Source organism: Callorhinus ursinus, unplaced genomic scaffold (assembly GCF_003265705.2).
Source record: "Callorhinus ursinus isolate GAN/ISIS: 27379988/994484 unplaced genomic scaffold, GSC_fseal_2.0 scaffold3, whole genome shotgun sequence".
NCBI classification, from domain to species: domain Eukaryota; kingdom Metazoa; phylum Chordata; class Mammalia; order Carnivora; family Otariidae; genus Callorhinus; species Callorhinus ursinus.
Genome location: NW_027397065.1, coordinates 800256 through 824040, shown reverse-complemented (window position 1 = coordinate 824040; position 23785 = coordinate 800256). Strand labels below are relative to the sequence as shown.

Here is a 23785-nt window from a genome sequence, read left to right as displayed (position 1 = left end):
ATAGTAAAAATGGGAGGAAATGATGTATTTGATAAAGGCCAAAGCTGAAATAAAGCAGGGTGTGGCTTGGTGTTTCTGATTTTGCCTCATCAGGAGGTTTAGGTGTAAGAACAGAATTCATTGCCCTTGACCATGGTGAAGCAAGATCCCATAAACCCTGCTTGAGTGGTCCTACCTGTATTTTTTTTTAATTAATTAATTTATTTTAGGTTTTTTTATTTATTCATTCGAGACACAGAGATACAGAGAGAGAGAGAGAGGGAGAGAGAATATGAGCAGGAGGAGAAGCAGAGGGATGGGGAGAAGCAGACTCCCCGCTGAGCAGGGAGCCCAATGCGGGCCTCTATCCCAGGACCCTGGGATCATGACCTGAGCCAAAGGCAGACGCTCAACCATCTGAGCCACCCAGGCGCCCCGGTCCTACCTGTATTTAATCTAACCTGAATTCACAAAGAAGTCTGTACATCTAGAATCATAGTACATGAAAAAGTAAACATTAAGGAGCACATTAGTGCCTAGCACATTGTAAAGCTTGATAAATATTAGTGTTGTTAATACCTAAGAAGTCTGTGGTGTGGTTTGCAAAAATGAAATCTTGCATAGTTGAACATTGCTGAACAATCAAATATTTTTTTAAAAGATTTTGCTTATTTGAGAGAGAGAGAACACTCAAGCAGGGGGAGGGGCAGAGGGGGAGGGAGAAGCACACTCCCCACTGAGCAGGGAGCCTCATATGGGTCTTGATCCCAGGACCCTGAGATCATGACCTGAGCTGAAGGCAGCTGCTTAACTGACTGAGACACCCAGGCGCCCCTAGACATTTCTGACTTACAAACATAGCGGTTTCATATATTTCAATTTAGAATGTTTCCATGAAACTTCTCTATTTTTCTCACCTTTGTCTTTTGTCAGGGACTGGGGAGGTGGGAAGAACAGGAAGGGGGAAGAGAGAGGAAGAACACATAAAAGAAGGAATGGAAAGGTGGGAGGTTATGTAGTAAAGCCCCTTGGAGCGTCCGGCATAGGCTAGGAGCCAAGGAGATACAGACCTGTCCCCCTCCTCTCACAGCCCTTTAGTGAGCTCTCTAGGTCTCTAGGAAGTTCTTGAGACATGGATGTGACATATGTCTCCTTCTGCCACAAATGACAAATGCTCTTTAAAAAAAAAAAAGATTTTATTTATTTATTTGAGAAAGAGAGAGCATGAGCAGGGGGAGGGGCAGAGGCAGAGGGAGAAGCAGACTCCCATTGAGCAGGGAGCCTGATGTGGGACTCGATCCCAGGACCCTGGGATCATGACCTGAGCCGGAGGCAGATGCTTAACTGACTGAGCCACCCGGGCACCCACAAATGCTCTTTTAAAATAAAGAAAACCAAACTATAGAACAGAGCTGATACCTCCTAAAAGGACACAAGAGCCAAGGCAAGAACAAAGGAAGCAGTGCAGGAAAGTTGGGATATAGGGATAACTCCTCCAGAGGCAGAGGAGAAAGTACCCAGACCTGGATTCTTCCTTGACCACCTTTCTCGGCAGACTACTTACTTTCATTACCAGAGTAAGCTCTTTTTCTACCTCCCTCCTAGAAATGAACCAGACAGAAAAGCCAGAGTAAATGGATACAGTATCGCTGAAGCCTCTAATTTCTGAGCACCTCAGCCTCAAACACTGTACCAAAGAAGAATATTCTATGGATCAGGGTCCTTGCCCAAAACTCTCCTTAACCCAGAGCAACAACTTTAGCAAAGCAACAATGTTAGCCCTAAGTAGTGTCCACAGGATCAGACAGTGATTAAGGTTTTCCTCAAGAACAAAAAATCCCATGAGAGTTAGAGGGAGGATAGGGTAGGAGGTAAGCATAGAGCATTACTAGCAGACCATAACACAAAAACGTATTATTTCTTAACTTTCTTAACACTGGCCCCCAATACCATAGACAACTCGGGTCTTAGAAGCTGGGTGAGGCTAATGGAGATTTGACATGAAGTAGTCAATAGTTCAGCACCATGTGGCAGGGAATCCTTTTAAAATCTTCTGCCTCAAGAATTTATGTCCAAGGAAAAAGACCTGAAAAGTTTGGAAAGCTGATGATAGTGAGATTATAGAATTATTTGTCTGATGAGTCTGGTTTGTACATGTATAATTTAATGATGATAATGCTAGCAGGTAGCAATTACCACCACAGAATACGTTTTTTTTTTTAAGATTTTTTATTTATTTGTCAGAGAGAGCACAAGCACGGGGAGCGGCAGGCAGAGCAGGCAGAGGGAGAAACAGGCTCCCCACTGATCAAGGAGCCTGATGTGGGACTCGATCCCAGGACCCTAGGATCATGACCCGAGCCGAAGGCAGATGCTTAACCGACTGAGCCACCCAGGTGTCCCACCACCACAGAATACTTATAGATCTTCAGGTACTACCATATATAGGATGGAGCCCCAGCTGGTTTCAAAGACTGTTTGAGTACCCCTAAATACAATGTTTGATGTACCCTCTATATCTTTGGCAAGTATACATGACCTTGGTAAGATTGTTTCTATCATATAGCTTACTGTTGGCAATGACTATATTCAGCACCTTAAATAAATAATTTTTAAAGATTTTATTTATTTATTTGAGAGAGAGAATGAGAGAGAGAGAGAGCACATAAAAGGGGGGAGGGTCAGAAGGAGAAGCAGACTCCCCGCCGAGCAGGGAGCCCGATGCAGGACTCGATCCTGGGACTCCAGGATCATGACCTGAGCCGAAGGCAGTTGCTTACCAACTGAGCCACCCAGGCACCCCTTAAATATATTTTTAAGTATATTCTTATATTTGTCTTATAAGATATATAAATACCTTAAATACATTTTTAATACAGCTAAAAATGTATCCTGACCCCTTATACTTAAACTATATGAAGATAAATAAAACACAATAGTGGCATAATTTGTCAACTTCCTTTTTTGCCATACTTCATTGAGAGGACCCAATTATGTTAGAAAATTATGAAAAACAAATGTAGTAGTATTCCCCCCCCCATGTTTCCATTCTCAACAGAAGGAAATGACACTGCATGGAATGTTGCACAGCCTCCTTGAGACGGGCTTTTTTCAAATCCAAGAGTGCAAAGACATCATATTGGCATAACCTTAGGAGGTGAAAAACCATTGTGAAGATTTAGGAATGCACTAAAAAAATATAGTAATACTTCTGAATAAAGAACACTCTTTGGCACACTTCCTATTACATAACTTTCAACATTTAATGACAAAAATCCAGCCAGTGAATACTGCAACACTTGGAATTTGTTTTGCAAAATGTGCTAAAGTGTGTGAAATTGCAATACATGGTAGCCCTACTTTTTTCACTTTTCATCATCTTCAGCTTATGTATGATTTTTTTATAACAGGATTATTTTATTTTTTTCCAAGTTACTAAATTTCAATTCTTGATGGTGCTAAAAAGGACTAGGCACTCTAGAGAGATGGAACTGTTTACAACCAGTAGTTCTGTACACTGTCTCTCCTAATCCATTGGTAAATGTTTATGAATAGCTAAGTTGCGACTTTAAAAATCTAGGGCAATAGGTTAACAAAACACTCATTGCCTCAGATTAACTGATGTTAAACCAATAACAGTGTCAAATAATGTTAATTTGAGGCCCCATTTCATTTATTATTCTGGTATAAGAGACCACATTGCATAGTATTACTGTTGTAATGACTGTGTTCATTGAATTACTTTGGTACATGGCATGTATGCAGTTCGTGAGTCTAAGCATACTAGTCTCTTCTGCCCGGGAGTGAAGTTTCATATGGTAGTTTGAGTGACAAACATCTCAGAGCTTGCTCACATTCCTCTGTGGAATAGTCACTTTTGAGAGAAAGAGGTGTGGCTTCGTGGTCTGAGAACAGGACTGTCAGCCAGGAACACAGAGTTCTCATCCTGGAACTATTTCTGTTTTCTTTATGGATCAGATCATGCTAATAAATCTTTCTAGGACTCAGTTTACCCAGTTAAAAAAGCTGGTTAGGAAAATAATTAATAGGGATATACTGAGTATTAATAAATGGGTATCTGTTAAATGATTTGAAAAGTGGTATGAATGTAAGTAGGGACTTTTTTTTATGAACTAATTTATGAAACAAGTAAATAATAGAAAAATTTTGTCCTTTGTAAAAATTACCCCAAAACAAGAAAATTACTTTTAATGAATTTTAATGTTTAAATAGTTCATTTTAATTTTTCTAAATAAGTATTTTCTACTCTAAATGTTTTTCTCTCTTTTTTTTTTTTTTAAAGATTTTATTTTCAAGGAATCCCTACACCCAGTGTGGGGCTAGAACTCACAACCCTGAGATCAAGAGTCTCCTGCTCCACTGAAAGAGCCAGCCAGGTGCCCCTAAATGTTTTTCTTTTTAAAGTTAACATGCTAAGTATTGTATGTGATGTAAATAATTAAATTCACCATTAGTTTCTATTTAAATGTAAAGAAGTAGTTCCTTTGTTCTATATAGCAAAGGGAAATCTTTTCTGAAGTTCCATGCACTATAAGAATATGGATGTTATTAAAGTTTTACAGAAAAAATTAAGATCAAAGAAATGTATAGTCAATCTAGAGCTTTAGCAGGGTGGTATAACAAACTGCCTGTTTTAAATTGATAAAGACTTCTTCTAAGAATAAGATGCAGGTTCCAAAAAGACAAAATTGTGCATATGTATACAAACAAAACCAAGGCAGGGGGAGAAAGACCTAATGAATGAGTAATTGTGGCGTTCTGTATCTGAAAGAATAAGATAAAAAGGAAAAGAAATCAACTTCAAATGCAAATGTTTCATTCTGGTGGCTAGTCAGCATTCCCCTACCCTAAATCCAGCCTCCCAAAATTAATCAGCCTTATGCGTGAGGTTAAAAAACAAAACAAAACAGTACCTTCTAAAAAAATATATTGTGGTTCTTTACAAGAAGATTTAAATCTCCTATCTTCCCCTTTCTTAAAAATGAAAACAAACAAAACAATGGATCTTCAGTTCTGTGTCTGGGATCTCAAATTTGGCTGTGAATATGTGTTTCAAATCTCATTAATTACAATATTGGCCCCATGAGATACAGTTGCTGATGCAAAGAACACTCTTTGTACTCAAAATAATTTGAACAAGGGCAAAGAAGCATTTTACTTACATGTGTAAACATTAAGAGGAAAATAAAACAGAGATGGTTCAGATAGTTGCTGAGATGTTTTAATGATAATTGATTTGACTACCACTGAAGCTTTAAGGTTACCATGTATAGGAATAGTCATGTTTTCACTTAGTATATTTGTTGGATAATAATGCTCTTGTGAAGTTAACTCTGACATTAACTTGGCAAGTTCTGAACTAAGACCTTTTAGCATTTTATTCCTAGATACTAAGACCAAATTGTTCTGAATTCCATACCCTACTGTGCAGATCTATTATTTATTTTTTTAAATATCAGAAACGATGTCATAACTCAAAGGACCCTTCCATGTAATAAATCTGAGTAAAAACTAATCAAATGAATAAATGGCAGCAGTAGACAGGAAATAGCTTCTCTTGTTTTCTCTGTTTTCCTTTCTCTTTAGGAAATAGTAAACTAAACCATAGCTACTTGTGGTCTTGTACTATAAGAACACATGTGGTCATACATTTTCATCCTATTAACAAATTTGTTGGCTCAGTGGGTAGAAAGTAAAGTCCTCTGTAAAGATCTCTTAATGCCTTGCATGGGGAGGGTCATTTGCTATATATAATCACAACCTAAAAATCTTGCTCTGAGATCTGATGGTGTCCATTGGCTGTCTTTAAATGGATACTGAAGGGGCGCCTGGGTGGCTCAGTTAGTTAAGCGTCTGCTTTTGGCTCAGGTCATGATCTTGGGGTCTTGGGATCGAGCCCCACATCTGGCTCCTTGCTCAGAGGAGTCTGTTTTTCCCTTTCCCTCTGTTCCTCCCCCCTGCTTGTGCTCTCTCTCTCTTTCCGCACCCCCACAAATAAATAAATAAAAAATCTTAAAAAAAAAATGGATACTGAAGAGCAGACTTAAGCAGCCCTAGTAACACATAAGATCACTTGGAGCTTACAAAAAATACAGATGCCTGCGCCCATCCACAAAATTTCTGAGTTAATTAGTTTGGGGTGGGGTCCCAGATCTTGTATTTAAAACAAAAGTCAACAAAAAATAAATCCTCCTAGGGTAATTCTAATGGGCCATGACTAAGAACCATAGAGAATCCCAACACCAGTGCAAGGATAATAACGAATTTGTTTTTAGATAACAGTACACAGCCCACTCTCGGTCTTCAATGGAAAATTTACTTTAGTCCAGGTGTGGACAGGAGCATGGATTAGCAGCTGCCATAGCCCTCTCCTTGATTGCATTGTCTAAGCAGTCACTTATAGGGAGTGTTCTATGGGCCATGGAGTCTTGAGATGCTGATAATTTTCTGGGTTAAAGCCAATGGAAGTTGATAATTGAACAACAAATTACATATGCTAACTCTGAAGGTAGAGTCTGTAAACAGTGGCAGCCTTATACATATCTGAGCATTCTGAGCTAAAGTTCATCAAAAGAGAGACTTACTTGCTCAGCATCACTCCTTCTGCTTCTTCTAAATCCATGAACGCCATGTCTCCACCACCAAATCACTATAGTTCATTGTAAACAGAAAGAGGCATTTTGCATTAGAAATGGCAAATTACTTCTCTTGGAAATTAATCAGCTTAAGCCTATGTGATTTTTTTTTTTTCATTTTCTTCATCCTCACTTTTACAGGGTGAATTTTTGTCCTTTTAATAAAAGCACTTTTATTTTTCTTAAATCTTTCTATCATAATGTCAGTCCTCTATTGTTTTGCCATTTTCTTTTGCTATCATATTCTGTTTTCTTCATTTAATCCTATTTCTTTTTACCCTTTACAATTAAAAAAATTATCTAACACTAGAATAGCATGTCCTTCTTCATTTTTTCCCAGTTTTTGATTTATGTTTGGTTGCCAACCCCTTTTCTCAGTCTCTCTCTTTCTTACTAACTGCCCTTCCTTAACCTTCTGTTGATGTTTCATTCCTATCACTTGCTGTCAATGGCCATATAAACCCATTTCTTTCCATTCCATTTATCTCTGTAGCTCCATGTGCATTTTTAGGGTCCTACTACTAAAAGCTTAAAGCTCTATGTGAAAAATAGAAAGGTGGCTTTCCCAATTTAAATCCTATTTTCTCTCCCCTCCTATAGCTGTTCCATATCTATTCATCCTTTCCTGATGTTTCCCCCAGTCTGACCCCCACCTGCACCCTCTTCCTCTGTCACTCCTCATTTGATGCCCATGTCTTCTTTCTAACCCCATTTGCACTCTGATTTTGCATCCAAGGATCTCCACAAGATAAAGGATGGAGTTCTATCGGGAACCAGATTGTGTCTCAGAAACTTTCTGCACATTTACTGAAATGGGATTAGGGGCTTTGATCCAGAAATATTCTTAGGCAGGCTTTCAGCTCTGGCACAACTTTGCACACCTTGGAGGAGGGTTGGGGCCTACTCTGAGGGACAAGGACAGGGATGTCTTTAAGGCCTTACGTGGCCCTTTCCACTTCAAAGGTCAGGAAAAGTAGGCATCACCGACCAAGGCTGGAAAACCAGGCCAGGGGGATGCCTGGAGCCCTTTACTGCAGCATTTCTGGCAAGAGAGCTGTTGCGCGGTGGGCCACGGGGCTCCAGGCGTACAGGGGCCAAGGTGGGGGGCCAGTGAGGCCCCAGGATTCATGGGCCATCTTTGGGAGGAGGCTCACCTCTAAAGAGGGGAGGCAGGCCCGAGGCGGGGTGTTCCCCGGGGAAGCGGGGCGCGGCCCTAGGGGCGAGGCGACGCCACGCCACCCCGGCGGCGCCGAGGGCCGGAGGCACAGTCCCTTCCCAGGAGGAAAGGCGAGTCGCTCTGGGTTGCTCAGACAGAAGGTCGAGGGAACAGCGCGTTTGTCCCTCGCCAGCCATTCCTCTGGGAGCAGGGCGGGGGGCCGGGGGCGACACCCCAGGGAGTAGGTCTGAGGGCTGCAGAGATCAATTCAGGGTACTGGCGCGGGGTCACAGACAGGCAAGGAGCCGGAGAGGGGGCTGGTGGGGGCTCCCACGAAGGCTGGGGCTGTAGGTCTGTGTACTCGGCGGGGCGCCCCGAAGTCTGGGGCCTCCACAGCTCCAGCTCCGCCAGCTCCTACCAGCGACTCCAGGCCGCACTTTCCCCTCCTCCCGGCGCCTTCTCTCCAGTGAGGAGCCGAGCGCGGGCGGCGCGGGGGGAGGGGCGGCGGCGGAGAGAACAGCCAGTTGTTTAAAATCCTTCTAGAGCAGTTTCTAATTCCCCCCTTGCGCCCGGGTTCGGAGGGGGGAGGGGGGAAAGAGAGCGGGAGGAGGGAGGAGAACGGAGAGGGAAGGAGGGAGGGAACCCGGGAGGGAGGGAAGGAGGGAGGAGACTGCCGCTTAGACTGTAGCCGCCACCGCGCGCTTCGGAAGGCCGGAGGGAGGGGGAGGCCTGTCAGTCTCGCGCGTTGCCTGGGCGAAGGGGGCGGAGCTTTGGCGTGGGGCGGCCAATAGTGGGGGTGGCTGCGTGGGTCGCCATGGGGACGGGGCTGTTCCCGGGGAGGCTGTGATGGGTTGACAGGTGCGTGACAGTGGGAGCTGCTCTCGGCACAAGCATGTACGGCAAAGGCAAGAGTAACAGCAGCGCCGTCCCGTCCGACAGCCAGGCCCGGGAGAAGTAAGTGTCTCCGCTTCTCACCCACCTCCGCCTTCACACGCGCGCACACACACGCACGCACTCGCACACTCTCTCGGAGACACACAGACCCAGACACTCTCCGCCGGGGGAAAGCCGGGGGTGGGCTGGCAGGGGGAGGGGTACACAAGGTGGGGGCGTGCGGTGCGGGGAGCGGCTGTTTCCCAGGAGGTGCTCGCGCGGGGCGGGCGGCCTTGGGGGGCTGCTGGCGCGAGGGAGCGAGTGTGCTGGGGGGCGGTGGCGGTGCTGGTGCCAAGGATGGAAACTTGTTTGGGTGATTGGGGGAAATAACCCGCGGGTTCACCTCCTCACAAAGTAACTTTAGAGCTGGGGTCCGGGGCTGCGGGGACCCGGAGCGCTGCCGAGGGTTGCGGGCGGGGCGGAAGGGGGCAGCTGCGTGGAGGAGGGCTCGCGGTGGGACTATGGGTGTTTGGAGGGGCGGGCTGGGGTCGGGGCAGGCAGTGCGAGGGGCGCCGCCGCCGGGGCTCCAGCGCCTGGGGTTGGGGCCGGGATCGCCCGGCTAGGCAGGGCGGCGGTGCCGGGCGCGCGGCGGGCGGAAGCCGGGCGCGGAGCGGCCGAGCGGGGCCCCGCGGGGCGCGGAGACGCGCGCGGGGCGCGGAGGGCGTGTGCGGGCGTGTGCCGGGTGGGCGTCGGGGCTTTCTCCGGCCGGCGAAGCGACGCGGCGTTCGTGGTGCCCAGTGCCTCGCAGATCACGGGTGGTCGGCGCCAGTGGCGCCGCTGAAGTTTGGGAGTCTAAGAAAGACCGAGTTCCCGGGGAGGAAAAGTGTGCTGGCGAGAAGCGGGATCCGCTGGAGCAGGCTGGTGTTTCTGCCTCTCCGGCCGACCCAACTCCGCGGCGGCGGCTGGAGAACTTTTTTTGGAGACTAACTGCCTCCCAAACGTCGGGGGGCCGCGGCGGCCTCGGTGGCGGGCCGGGCGGCCCCCGCGGGGCGGTGGTCGTGGGGCGCGCGGAGTGGGAGTTGTGTGAGCTGCAGCGGCCGGCAGGAGGAAGGTTGTCTGGGGTGCGCTGGGAGCAGTGGTCCGAAAAGGCATTTGCCGGAAGGGGAGAAACGTTGAGGTGGGGAGATACAGGTGTTAACTCCGGTGGGAGCCCAGAGGAGGCAAGGGAGAAAAGAGCCCCTCCCGGCCCGGGATGCTACCGTCACGGCACACTGCGAAGCAGGGCTGTTTACCGCTATTCTTACGTACTTGTAACGGTGATTTGGTTGTTACTAAAAATGAGAGCGAATAGTGACTGTGACCACTGAGGAAGAACCCCTCTTTTCTGTGCAGCAGATCGGTGATTCCCAGTAACCACCTCCACTCTGAGGGTGAGGGTTATCCTTGTCATTGAACGCTCTCTGCCTTTCCGAGGGTGTTCAGACTGGGGTAAAGTCTGAGAGCATCTCTGAAGAGCTACTTTGGTTACCTTGCGCTTGGAAATAGCTTCGTAAATAAAAACCAAATACTCAGACGACCGAGTTTCCCTCCTTCCTTTAGGCAGTTAGTAGTCTTCTGAAAGTTTCTTGTGCCCTAGGGATGGGAACATTTCCTAATCTTCGTGTTGGCAGCAACACACAATTCCCATAAGATTTAGGGGTGGCAGGCCTTGATGTAGCAAAACAAACAACAAAATTAACGGAGAGATGCTGGTTTTGTTTTGTTTTTTTCCAGAGGTATTTTCTGAGGAGCTACATTTAGGAACTAGTTGATGTGCTGTGAAATATACAAAAGACAATAATAGAGCCTGGTTAAGAAACAAGTTACTAGAACTGAAGTTTTGAAATAACAGTCCAATTTTTGTGCATTAATCATTTGGTTGTAATATATCTGATAAGATTAAAAACAGGATGTTTTAATGATTACAGAGTATTGGGATTTCATATTACTGAGAGTGAAGGAATTGAAATGTATTGAGGCATTTGGGGGTGGTTGAATTTGAGAATCAAAGTAATTTTGGATTTTAGTTAGACTCCCAGGAATGGTTGAATCTAATCTGTATCCTGATAACTTTGTAAAAAAAATTTTTTTTAATTATCTGAGATAATAATGAGAATGTGATGTGTCTGTGGTGCTTTTTAGCCTAATCCTGTGATTCTGTCATGAAAACAAATAATTGCCACTTTTGCTGTCCAGTCTACCAAACTGAACACCAAGTAATATCTACTCTTGAAAGCAAAGTGGTGAGGGTTCTGCTAGATGGTGCTATTCGATTTAAATATATTTCTTCCATTCATTATAATTGGCAGCAGGAATCCTGGACTAGTTTGCCTTATGAACCTAAATACAGGTGAAGAGGCCACTTTTGGGGAATTGACAGTCATTGTTCTGGGTTAATTGTTGCGTTAATTTCTGGGTGAATGTTGTTTGAATCTAACAAACGTTGAGGTAGATTCTATTTTATAGAATAAACTTAGTTTCATTTTGATGGGAGAGTTGATTTGATCTCTCAGTTTTCCCCTTTACTATTCACTTGGGAGTTTATTGGCACTAATCTACAACAGTGCGCTAACTTCTGAGGATAGGAATCTTGAAGTTGTCTTTAAAGTGGATGTTACCAGATTTAAAAAAAAAAAAAAAATTAAGGTGGCATATTTTATAAGGTACCTGAGCAAAAAAGAATTCTCCCTTAGTAAGAAAGTTATAATTGTTCTGATCTTAAAAATCACAGAAATAACTTTTTTCAGTAATAAATATGTGTACGTATTTATTTTGTTTTAATAAAAACTTTCTGAAAAAAATGAGTTCTGAATAATAGCATGCTTATGAAAATACTGGTTTTATAATCTGTCAGGAAATGTGTTTTCTAATGAGTTCATGGCGGAGAGCTGACAAGTGCTTACCTGTATCTTTGCTTTCTCTTTCATTAATAACTTACTGTATGGAATACTTGAAATTAATTTGTAAGTTTTATATATTGGTTATAGTTTCAGTGTACAGTTCTGAGCATAAAAACGGCCAGAGTCAGGTTATTTGCTTATTTTGTTGTTTTAATTTTTCTTTTTTACGAGAGAGATGGGGGGAGGAGGGGCATAGGGAGAGGGAGAGAGAGAACCTTAAGTAGGCTTCACATCCAGCACAGAGCCCAATGCTGGACTCCCATCTGCAGACCCTGAGGTCATGACCTAAGCTGAAATGAGGAGTTGGATGCTTAACTGAGCCACCCAGGCGCCCCTATTTTGTTGTTTTAAAGTCCAGACGGATCAAGTCTATACAAAGAGTTGGATTAGTTTTAATTATAGAGGGAGTGATTGAAAACCCTTGGTGGGAGGTGGGATGTTTGCATAGAAATTTAAATTCTGATCCTATTAGGTCATTTCCCCCTTTAGCAGGTTTTCTTTGTAACACTGATCACAATTATAATTAAGTAACTGTGTAATTGCTTGTTTAATGTCTAGCTTCCTCTAAAATATAAGTTTTTTGAGGGCAAGGGATGATACTACTAATTTCCTCTCGGAGGTATCCCTGACATTAAGGACAGGGCCTTTAAATGTTGAAAGCACCAAATAAATACTGTTGAATAAATGAAGATGTTAGACTCAAAGGAATATTTTTTTCAGGGTGTGGAAAAAATTTTTTTTCTATGACCTCCAAAATGAGGACTTTGGAAGTTTGAGTTCCACATTCTCTAGCATAGTTGTATTTCAGCAATAGCCAATGACAACAAAACAGTAATTATTATTTGTCATTCTATATGCCAGCTACTGTGTTTGGCATTTTATGTATATTTTCTTTAATTTTCCCTACAGTTCTGTAACATAGTAATTTTTTTTCTCCATTAAAGAGATATGGAAACTAAAACTCAGACTAGTTAAGTAACTCAGCCAGGGACACATTGCTAGCTGGGTTTCCAACAAAGATTTCTCTACCTTTAGAACCTCTGGTTAAAACTGAAAGATGTATTTTTTTGGTATACCAGATTGCCTTCCTGATCTAGGGTAGGATACTACAGGTTTAGGGAATGGTATTACATAATCAGATATAACAGACTTTAAAGATTTGATGAATTCTTAACCCTTAGTGCACCTTGATACTTACACCTTCCAGTATATATATTTTTTAAGATTTTATTTATTTATTTGACAGAGAGAGACACAGTGAAAGAGGGAACACAAGCATGGGGAGTGGGAGAGGGAGAAGCAGGCCTCCCACCAGGTAGGGAGCCCGATGTGGGGCTCCATCCCAGGACCCCAGGACCACGACCCAAACCAAAGGCAGACGCTTAATGACTGTGCCACCCAGGCGCCCCTGTACCTTACATTTTGACAGACTGCAGATTTGTGTGTGGTGTGGGTAAGGCATAGAAATTTTAGGAGTGAAAGTTCGAAGCCTAAAATAATGAAAAATACTTGTTTCTTCAGATTTTTTCTTGCAGGAATTTTGTTTGACCTCTTATGGTTTGAAATTAGATAGACATTGTAGCTGTGAACAGTTACTGTATGAAACGTTGCTTAACTTTAAGCCATACTGTATCCCACATTGCCACAGAAAGAATAACCGGCACCTATAAATACATGAGTGGTGATAATACTTTTATTAAACTAACTGCATATTTTAAAATTATATAATAGCACAGAAAGATGAATCTTCTATAAAGTTAAACATAAGATACACATACCAAACAGTGACATCATATTAAGTAAACTTGTGAGAAACTATGGAAATCAAACTGTGCATCTAACCTGGGGCTCTGAAAAGTAACTTTGGTTTTTCAGTCATGAATCTTTTAGTTGAATATACCGAGAAACAAATACCATATGCTCATTTTTAAGTGGTTAAGTCTAATGAACATTTAAATACTACTCCATATAATAGAGCAATTGTAGGGATTAGTATCTTCCAGCATCACCTTATTCCCCCCTTTTTTATTATTGTCACTCCCCTAAAAAAATTGTAAATTTTTTCTTCCTTCCTTTCTGAAGGAAATAAAGTTAAGACAAGTGAGGTAATGCAAATCTCTTCAGAAACTTGTTTGATGGGCATTTAGCAGTTAAATCACGATTTCTGAAACTAGTTAACGAATACCTTTTTGGGAATGAAATTTCCTGTATTACATTGACTCTACCCTTCCCAATCCCCAGAATGTTTACTCCAAAATACTAAACAACTTGTATCTAACATGTCATCTTAGCTGTGAGAGTTTTTCTATTGATTGATCTCTTTTCCATTATTGTAGAAGAATCTAAGAACCAACTTTTTTGAAGGAACAAACCTAGAGAAAAAATATGTAAGATGTTGAGAGTTAAATTTTAGTATTGTTTATCCACAGATTTTTTTGGCTCTAGAAATAGTTTTAATATTGTAATGTATTTTTTCAGTGCTGTGAAAGAAAAAAATGAAAAGTTTATTCCCACGCTTTAGAGGCAGTTTGCCATATAAAACCAAATTAGGATGAAAATATCATTAAATTTTATTCTCTCTGTAGTAGTGGACCAAATGTATCTCACATCTTTAATTATTTCTAGAAAATAGAATTATTTTGTTTTACAGTTAAAACATACACTGTGGACAGGGGTTGAAATAATACCTAGGTTGCAGTTTATTAACATTTCAACCCTGTAGTTTAGAGTTAAAAGTGAAATTTGGGAAAAAATAATTTTGAATTTAGAATCTTTTTCTATAGAAATCACAACTGTTACATTAATGTTGGGGTATAGGATTGAGGATTAATGTACTGGATTTAGAAAACATGATAGTACTTCTTGGACTATATAACTTAAAAATATGTATTGAAGATAATTATAATTTTATTTTGGAATATGTGGAGATATTCTCTACTGTTGTGTGTACATTATTGCTTTGACATTGGTATGGGAATGATGAAACATTTGCATGCTTGTGACGTATTGTTGATTTGTAATATGTGAGCCTCTGTAAATGTGCTAAAATATTAGTTTTATTAATAACATTGTTTCCTTAGGGAAGGACTTAAAATAGCATTGGAGCAATAGAATAAGATAGATTTGTTAATATCTGAAGAGAGTTTGGAATAAAAAATAAGTGCTTATATTTCGATTTTAAACTTTGCTTATCTGATTTTGTATATATTTTACATATTTAACATCTATTCATGTAAGGTTTTGTAACATATGTATATAACTTAATATAAATAAGACTGTGAAAGTTATTCAACTAGTATACCAAAACCATGTATTCCACCAAAAATGATCTGAAGAGTGGTCCACCAAAATGTCCTACTTGTTTTCAGTAATATTAGAGAAATATTAGAGGCTATTCTTACCTTCCCCAAACTATATATCTTATTCACTGTGTGAGGACATTGAAAAACAGGTGGAAAAATGGTCCACCCAGGGAATAAGAGAGTTTTTCCAGGTGACTTTTAATAGCCCTACAGGCTGCCCGAATTTATGTTTGGTCATAATGGGTAACTGGTAGCTTTTGTCAAAGTAGGTTAATAGTTTAAAGATTTTTGAAAAGTGGAGCTAATAAAGTTACTGTAATATTTTTTTAAAGATTTTATTTATTTATTTGAGAGAGAGAGACACAAAGAGAGAGGAAACTCAAGCAGGGGGAGTGGGAGAGGGAGAAGCAGACTTCGCATTGAGCAGGGAGCCCCGCTGAGCAGGGAGCTCGATGTGGGGCTCCATCCCAGGACCCTGGGATCATGACCTGAGCTGAAGGCAGATACTTATTGACTGAGCCACCCAGGCGCCCCAAGTTATTGTAATATTTTCAAAACTAAAAATTTATCTGGATTCAGAGGAGCCTGGACAGTTCAGTGCAATGAAAGAATTAATACTCATTTCTTTTTCATCTTTAAAAGAGACACTTAAGTTGGTGTCACACGTTTTAGTAATGATGAAACTACCCTGACATTTTATTTTAGGAATTTTGATGATTCTTTTTCATACGTGAAAAAATATCATGTAAATATCTTTCCAACAGTAATGAGCCATCGTAACATTTCAAATCATAATTCAGCTAGAGTAAGCTTGAACCAGTGACTCGGCTATATCCTATTTTTGATCTTCTGTATTAATTTTGCTTTGTGGCATATCATACAAATAGTTCACAGAAAAAATTGTTGAGGCTGAAGTATAACACTTTTTTTTCCTATTTTGAAAGATTTTTTTGTAATTGTAGGTATAGTATAGTTTTAATAACTAATATAGTTTAATTAGTACAATCTAAGCCATATTAAAATACATATTAAATACGTATTAAAATACTGATGAAATACTTGTGAAGGTAAGAATAGTAGATGAAAATTTATATGTGGTTCTGTGCATGTAAGCTGAGGGAGGAGTTGATGCCAAGAACAGGCTCCTACCTGAAACTGATATGGTTATTTTTCTTTAGTGATCTGATATTTGGCTTGATTTTCCTTTTATTTACCTACTTGAAACTTGAGAAAGAACCAAAGCTACTTCAGTGATAGAAGAAAGCTGGGTAAATGAATTATTCTATTAAAAATGCTTACATTTAATAGGATTAAAATAAATGTTTTCTGAAAAATCAGAAAATCCTAAATACTTCATGAAGAGTTTGTGGAGTTTTGTCATAGAAAGTTATCCTTTAGTATTAACAAAAACAGCAACGCTATCATTTGAATATTTTGTTTGTTTGACCCATTACTTGCATTGTCCCATTTAATCCCTTCAAGAATTCACCAGACTGTTAGGTGCTATTTTCTGTTAATGTTACAGAAGAAACAGAAGCTTAAGAGTTTATCATGCTTTTGGCGACAGGTATTAAGACAGGAGATAGAAAATGGTTTAATTGATCAGGGTTTAAAAATAAATCTCACGTAACAGGATGTCTGGAAGAAGTAGTTTCAGAGTTGATTCAGTGACTCAAGAATATCAGGGTTCAGGCTCAGTTTCTTTGCCATTCCTCATGGTTTCCTTCTCATCAACATACCACATTCCCAGTATCACTTCCTCATACAGCCAAGTCAAAGGCAGGAGGAAAGGCAAGGCTTTTCCTTCTTGTGTCTTATTAATCTGGGAGGTAAACCTTTTCTTAAAGTTGCTTAGCAGTATCTTCTTATGCCTTACTGAAGAGAATTGTAAAATTCCCTACCCTAAACCAATTACTGGCAAATGTAATGGGATTACCATAATTGGCCTAAGTCAGGCATCGGGTAGTCCTCTGGATTGGAAACCTTTCTCCCCTGTACCTGAGCTGCCTGAGCAAAACTGGAGATCTTTGGTAAGGAAGATGTATCTTGAGAACACAAAGAGAATACAGTGAGACCCCTCCTTTCATGGGACTTACTTTCAAGTTTGAAGGAAAAACATAATAAACAAGTAAATAAATACAGTAGGCAATTTCAGATAGTCATAAATGCTAAAAAAAAAAAAGTAAAGTAGGGTAGTATAGAGAATGACTGGAAGGCTACAGTAGACTGGGTGGTCAGGGGAAGGTTCTTGGAGAAGGAGATATTTAAGCAGAATCCTGAGTAATATTTAAAGTATCAGTCATGAGAAGATTTGGGGTTAGAGAATTTCAGACAGGTCTCAACTATAATTGAGGAAATCTGTCAGCATCACCATAATTACTCAAGGATATATAAAATATGAGTCAAATTTGGGATAAGAACCTATGTTCCCTGGAGCCTGGTTTTGTTTTTTTACTGAGGAGTTGAGTGGTGGGTCTAGTTTATCTGGGGTTTCCTAGGTAATAAGATTGACTGTCTTATTTCTTGAACCCCAGGGATGTACTTGTTCTAATAAGGACAGTGGAACTTATGACTTTTATAATAACATTGATAGAAATAGCTAAGATTTATTGAACACTTAAAACCTATTGTATTGACAAAGGATGGTACAACTGATATAATTATTTCTTATAAATTTTCCAGGTTGGATTAGACTCCCTTACTCTATGCTCTCATTGCAGCCTCTCCTTTCCCTTTTCACATCCATCATAAATTAATGAATTATTTGCATAATGTTTTGTTTAATATCTTGCAGTTAGATTGGAATCTGTCTCAGGACAAGAACTGTGGTATCATCTTCTCCAGTGTATTCCCACTGCTTAGCGCAGTGCTTGGAATTCTGATTAGATAGTTGTGGAATAAATGAGTTAAGGATGTAATTTATAAGGAGCTTATAAATATATTGCAACACAATATCACTACATCTAGTTTATTTTCTCCTCAATATTCTAATATTTGGTACCAGGATTATTACATAATTTCTAAAGAAGAGTTTTCTATAATATGGGCATTTAGTGGTCATTTTGTGAATTTTAGGCCTACAGGAGATTAACTAGTTGTATTACTCAGAAATGCATGTGTACTTTTAAATATATATGTTTTTATTTCTATTTTTTATTTTTTTAAAGATTTTTATTTATTTGACAGAGAGAGAGAGTGTACACGAGCACAAGCAGGGAGAGTGGCAGACAGTGGGAGAATCTGGCAGAGGGAGAAGCAGGCTCCCCACTGAGCAGGGAGCCCAGTGCAGGAGATGTGGGGCTCCATCCCAGGACCCTGGGATCCTGACCTGAGCTGAAGACAGATGCTTAACTAACTGAGCCACTCAGGCACCCCTAAATATATATGTTTTTAAATTTAGAGAGAGAGAAGGTGTGCATGCGTGCATGAGTGTGGGGAGAAAAGGGGTAGAGGAAGAGAGAGAATCTCAAGCAGAGTCCGCATTGAGCATGAGCCTGATGCAGGGCTGGATCCCATGACCTGACCCGAAATCAAGGTCCATCGCTTAACCGACTGAGCCACCCAGGCTCCCTGCATGGATATTTTTAATATGAATTTTGGATAGAATAATCTCCTTTTCTTTGTGTTTCAAAAAATTTAATAATATAAACAGAATTATACTTCATAGTTTCAAGGTATTTTAATGTACTTTGTATTATTTAAATCTCACAATAATTTTGTGAAGTAGGTGATAGTTGTCATTGGCTATTGAGATATATAGGTGGAAATTGACTTACCTAGCTTAGGTAATAGAGTTAAAATGTGGCAGAATTGAGCTGTATTTAGATTTTTTTGGTGCTAACGTCAGTGTTTCTTTCCTTATACTATAGCTGCTTCTTTTAAAATGAGAGATTGAGGTGTGGAGCCTGCTTAAGATTCTTACTCTCCCTCGTCCCCTTTCTCCCTCTCTAAAAAATAAAAAATAAAATAAATAAAAATAAAATAAATTGAGAGATTCGTATATATTTCAAGAAGGCTTATGTATGGATTTGATTCAGCAGAGAATCATGGATTAGATAGTTTAAAGTTTATGTCAATACTTTGGTTAAGTGAAAAATATTGTTATAGTGTGAGTTAAACCCAATCTTTTTTTTTCCTTTAAAGATTTACTTATTTTAGAGAGAGCACATGAGCAGGGGGAGGGACAGAGGGGAGGGAGAGAGAGAATCCTCCATCAGACTGCCCACTGAGTGTAGAGCCAGATGTGGGGATCTGTCTCAGGACCCCGAGATCATGACCCAGCCGAAATCAAGAGTTGGCTGATAACCACCTGAGCCACCCAGGAGCCCCAGTTAAACACAGTCTTATTCAGTCTTATACAAATACTCCAAAAATGCTACATTATAAATAAAACCTGATATTTGAAATTTATGCTTTTGTTACATAATTTGTATAGGATTTAGGGTAGTTTGAATTTCTAATTTGTGAAGGTTTAGGCTCTTTGATCAACGCACTCTTCTCTGTGCCTTTGCCAGTTAGCTTCAATTTGCAGAGCTGGAATAGCAATAGGGAAAGGGAAGGGTTTTTTTTACCCCTTCTGTATACCTCACTCTAATAAGGAAGGGAAAGTTCTTTGATACGGATTAATGATAGACTATTCTTATCTTGTTTTTGTTTTTATCATGATAACATATGTAACATAAAATTTACCATTTTAAGCATTTTTAGGTGTACATTTCAATGGCATTAAATATATTCACGTTGTTAGGCAACCATCACCACCATCCATCTCTAGAACATTTTCATCACCCCAAACTGAAACTTTATACCCAATAAATAACTCCCTGTTTTCTCTTCCCTCCAGCCACTGGCAACCACCATTCTGTTTTTTTGTCACAAGAATTTGACTATTTTAAGTACCATGAATGAGTGGAACCATGTAATATTTGTCTTTTTATGTCTGGCTTTTCTTCTTGCTCAATCCCTTCAGCAACTTTATAAAGTAGATATAATCCTCATTTTACATAGGAGGAAACTGAGTTTCACTGAAGTTACATACTTTGTCCAAGGCCATAGTAAGTTGCATAGTCTGGATTCAAACTCAGGTTTCTTACTTCATTGCCCATTTTAACCATTTTGCCTGAGTGTTTCATTGCTTAATATGGGGAAAAAATAACGGGAGTTGTGAGGGTGGGCAGTGGGAGGGGAATGCCTGGATAGTTCTCTTCACAAGTATCCACCAGTTTTAGTTGGGGTGGGAGGCAATAGAGAAGAGAGGTGCTAAGGAAAAAGGTTAAGGAAAGCATTTTACAGCTGCTAAAAAAGGTGGGCGGAATTATATAGCTACCAAAAGTGTTCCACAAGTAACTCCACATTCTTTAGCTGATATCTGAGATTTAACAGCTTGAATGTAATGCTTGTTGGAGAAGAAGATGCCAATTAGGAGCTCAGGTTATAATTTCAGGTAAAGTTCTTTCTCCATTCTTTTTGTGTGTAGAGGTGAAATACCCTGGCGTAAGTTGCTTTCCTTAGTAAATTTTAGAGTCAGAAATAAACAGATGAGAAATATGTAACATCTCAAAAAAACTTTCTCCTCTAATTATGGGTCTCTTCCAACCAGCATATGGCCTGTTGGTTTTTTGTTTGTTTTTGGACTAGGGCATCTGGAAAGTTCCGTGTGTTCCAGGAGCAATAGTACAACCATACTGAGTCTAGTACTACGGTACATTTCTATAGTACTGACTATTAGAAAAAAATAGAAAGAGTTCCTTTGTTTCATTTTTTCACAGCATCATGAGCTATTTCTCATTTATAATTGGATTAAAATTATGTGATGATTACATTTTATTCAGTGCATTTAAGCAACAGCAATTATTAGAGAGCATTAAAGGTGTTTCAATAAGCATTTTTTTAACTCTGAATTAAACTGAGAGACTGATATAGTTATTTTTTCCATTTAGAAGTACTGTAATGGAGAAGCCTGAGTGAAGTTTCTTACCATCGAATACATAACATGCACACAAACACAAATATGTATGTGTATGTACTGGGAATAGTTTTCGGGTAGGAGTTCATCTTAGGAAATCACTTCTGAATTTATGTGAATTCTAATTGGTACTGGGTCAATTATGTAAGTGAGTTGGATTTATAAATTCAGGCCCAAAAAGGTTTGGGTGTAGGCAAGTTTTTATTAAACATTAAAGGGTGCTGACGCTTTTCTGTAAGATGGGTATACCATTAGCAAGAGAACTCATAGCAAGCACTGGCAAAAATGCTGCTAGTTGCCAAACATTTCTGTGTTTGTATTAGTCAGATCCCTAACAGGAGAGCTCCTTCAAAAGGAAAGCTGGAGGGAGTTTAATGAATTAGTTTTAAGATTAAAACCAACCAGGGATGGAAGGACACCAAGGAATTAGCAACAAGGGAAGCTTTACCCACCTGAGTTCTGAAGGGGAACAGGGACATAGCAGTTACCAGAATCTGGTGAGTGCTATGGTCATTGCAGAAAGGCTACTCGCCTACACCTGCGATTTTTCCAAGATGGCCCAGCCACTGTCAAACCCACTGTAAACAGAGGCTGGAGGCCTGGCAAAGAGGAGATCTTCCCTCTTTTCCTGCCCTCTGATCAACTGATGCCTCCTTTCTGTAGAACCTAAGTGGGAGCCAGAGGGAAAGGGAGATGAGATAATGTACTCCTCAGAGGTCAGCCTCCCAGGTCACAGCGGGGCAGAAAGGGTAGAGAGTAGATCTGGCAGGACCAATGAAGGATATCCAGGACTAGTGTTCAAGTTTTAATTTTTTATACATTTGAAGCAGTTATTCCAGGTTTTTGTTTAGAATAACCTGAGAAAATGGAACTTTTTAAAAAAGTTGGGTTTTGTCAAAATAGCGTTTAAAATTAATTTTTAAAACCCACTTAGCTATTTTATGATAGTATAAATTTGTATACATTTTATGAGGTGGGGGATAGTGTTCCTTCAGCTTTCTGCTGTCTCCCCCTTCCTTTGTTCATTTAAAAAGTGTTAACCATCTCTTTCTCTCTCTGTTAGACTGCAAAACAAATTTTTTTACGTATACATGCAGCTGAAGCAAGCACATGAGGGAACTTACTATCAGTGATTACCTCACTGGGTAACAAGCACTATGACGGGTGTAGAAGGTGCATGGGAGTTCTGCAAAAGGGCATGAATCCGGCGGAGGGCTATGATATTTCCAAGAGATATATATATTTTTTAATTTTATTTTTTTTTATTTTTTAAAGATTTTATTTATTTATTTGACAGAGAGAGTGCACAAGCAGGGGGGAGGGGCAGAAGGAGAGGGAGAAGCAGACTCCCCGCTAAGCAGGGAGCCCCATGTGGGACTCAATCCCAGAACCCTGCAACTATGACCTGAGCCCAAGGCAGATACCCTCCAGGAGATATTTCTCTGAGGATGTTTATTAAACAAGAAATAGGGGCGCCTGGGTGGCTCAGTCGTTGGGCATCTATCTGCCTTCGGCTCAGGTCATGATCCTGGGGTCCTGGGATCGAGCCCTGGGCTCCTGCCCAGCGGGAGGCCTGCTTCTCCCTCCCCCACTCCCCCTGCTTGTGTTCCTTCTCTTGCTTTGTCTCTCTCCATCAAATAAATAAATAAAATCTTAAAAAAAAAACAAGAAATAAACATTAGCCAAATTTAGGTTGGAGGGGGGTAGAGAGTAAAGAGTATTCTAGGGAGAGAGAGAAACATGTAAAGAAACAGGAAAGTATTAAGGAGTGTGCTGTGTTAGGTGAACTACGAGAAAGTTGGTATGACTGGATGTGCTGTAGGTTAGGTAGAGGATGTGCTGCCAGATACATCTGGCAAGTTAAACAGAACTATTTCAAGAATGACCTTGAATGACAGCTTGACCTGAGAGAGAAACAATTTTAAACAGAAAAGTGACATCATCTGAGGTACATTTTAGAAGAATCATTCTGGAAGTAACACAGAGGGTGAGGTAAAGGGGGAGACAGAACTGTTAGGAAGCTGTTGGAATAAGTAAGCTGTGGTAATAATACATCATTTCTACCTTACTGGCAGTCCAATAGATGTCTTAGAATTTAGAATACATAGGACTTGGTGGCTTAAAAGTGAAAACATTAGGATTTTTAAGATGGCTGTAATTATAGATAGAAGTTTCAGTCCTAGCCTTGGAGGGACTACAGGAGGAAGAACAGATAGGAGATGTCAGGAGGAAGATGATGAGTTCAGTTTGAAGGGCGATTCAGACCTAAAGATGGAGCACTTGAAGCCATGAGATGGGAATGAAGTCATTCTTCACGGGAATGTCCAGGAGAAAGTGTGAAGAGACCAAATATTCCCCAAGAGGGAATATTTAACGGCCAAAGGGAAGAAGAATTTGAGATTGAGACCAAAAAGGAATACTAGAGAGAGATGAAGGAAACTCCTAAGGATTGGCATCTGTCACAGAAGGCAAGGAAGGGTACTTTTGCAAATGGAGGCCTATGTTACTATGTTACTATGCCAGATATAGTAGAAGGAAGGAAGAGGTTAAACAGGGTTTGAATTTTTAGAATAAGATATCATCTGTGAATTTAGGGAGAACAGTTTCAGTGGAGCGGACTTAGCTAACATGCAGTATTTTGAGGGGTTGAATATAAGGCAAGAAGGTGGAGACATCAAATGTGGACAGCCTCACTCGAGAAAGGAAGCAGAGAGAAGACTAAGTAGGAGAGGGTATAGATATTTGGTTTGGTACTTTTGTGTACATAGGAGTGTTAGTTGGGGAACACTATTTGGTTCTGTCATCCAGTAAAGAGGTTTTCTAGAAACAAAGTTTCAGTAGTGCTTTAGGGTGTGTGTATGTGTGTGTGTTTGGGGGAAGAGTAATTTTGGAGGATGGTAGAAGCGACAGATAAG

General features: G+C 40.6%; 1 protein-coding gene across 11 annotated transcripts in view; it reads left to right on the top strand.

Annotated features, from left to right (window-relative positions):
• The first annotated feature begins 7903 nt into the window (after window positions 1–7903).
• The window catches only part of SSBP2 (single stranded DNA binding protein 2), a 286525-nt gene continuing 270643 nt past the window's right edge, over window positions 7904–23785 (top strand). For 4 of the 11 annotated variants that reach the window (XM_025866725.2, XM_073887511.1, XM_073887528.1 and 1 more), the window contains exon 1: window positions 8498–8745. In XM_025866725.2, the coding sequence (XP_025722510.1) occupies window positions 8684–8745 (62 nt within the window). In that variant the 5' untranslated portion in view covers window positions 8498–8683. Of the gene's footprint in view, window positions 7923–8490; window positions 8746–23785 lie in introns of those variants that run through there. The other 7 variants (XM_073887517.1, XM_025866723.2, XM_073887546.1 and 4 more) reach the window with 6 other exon arrangements.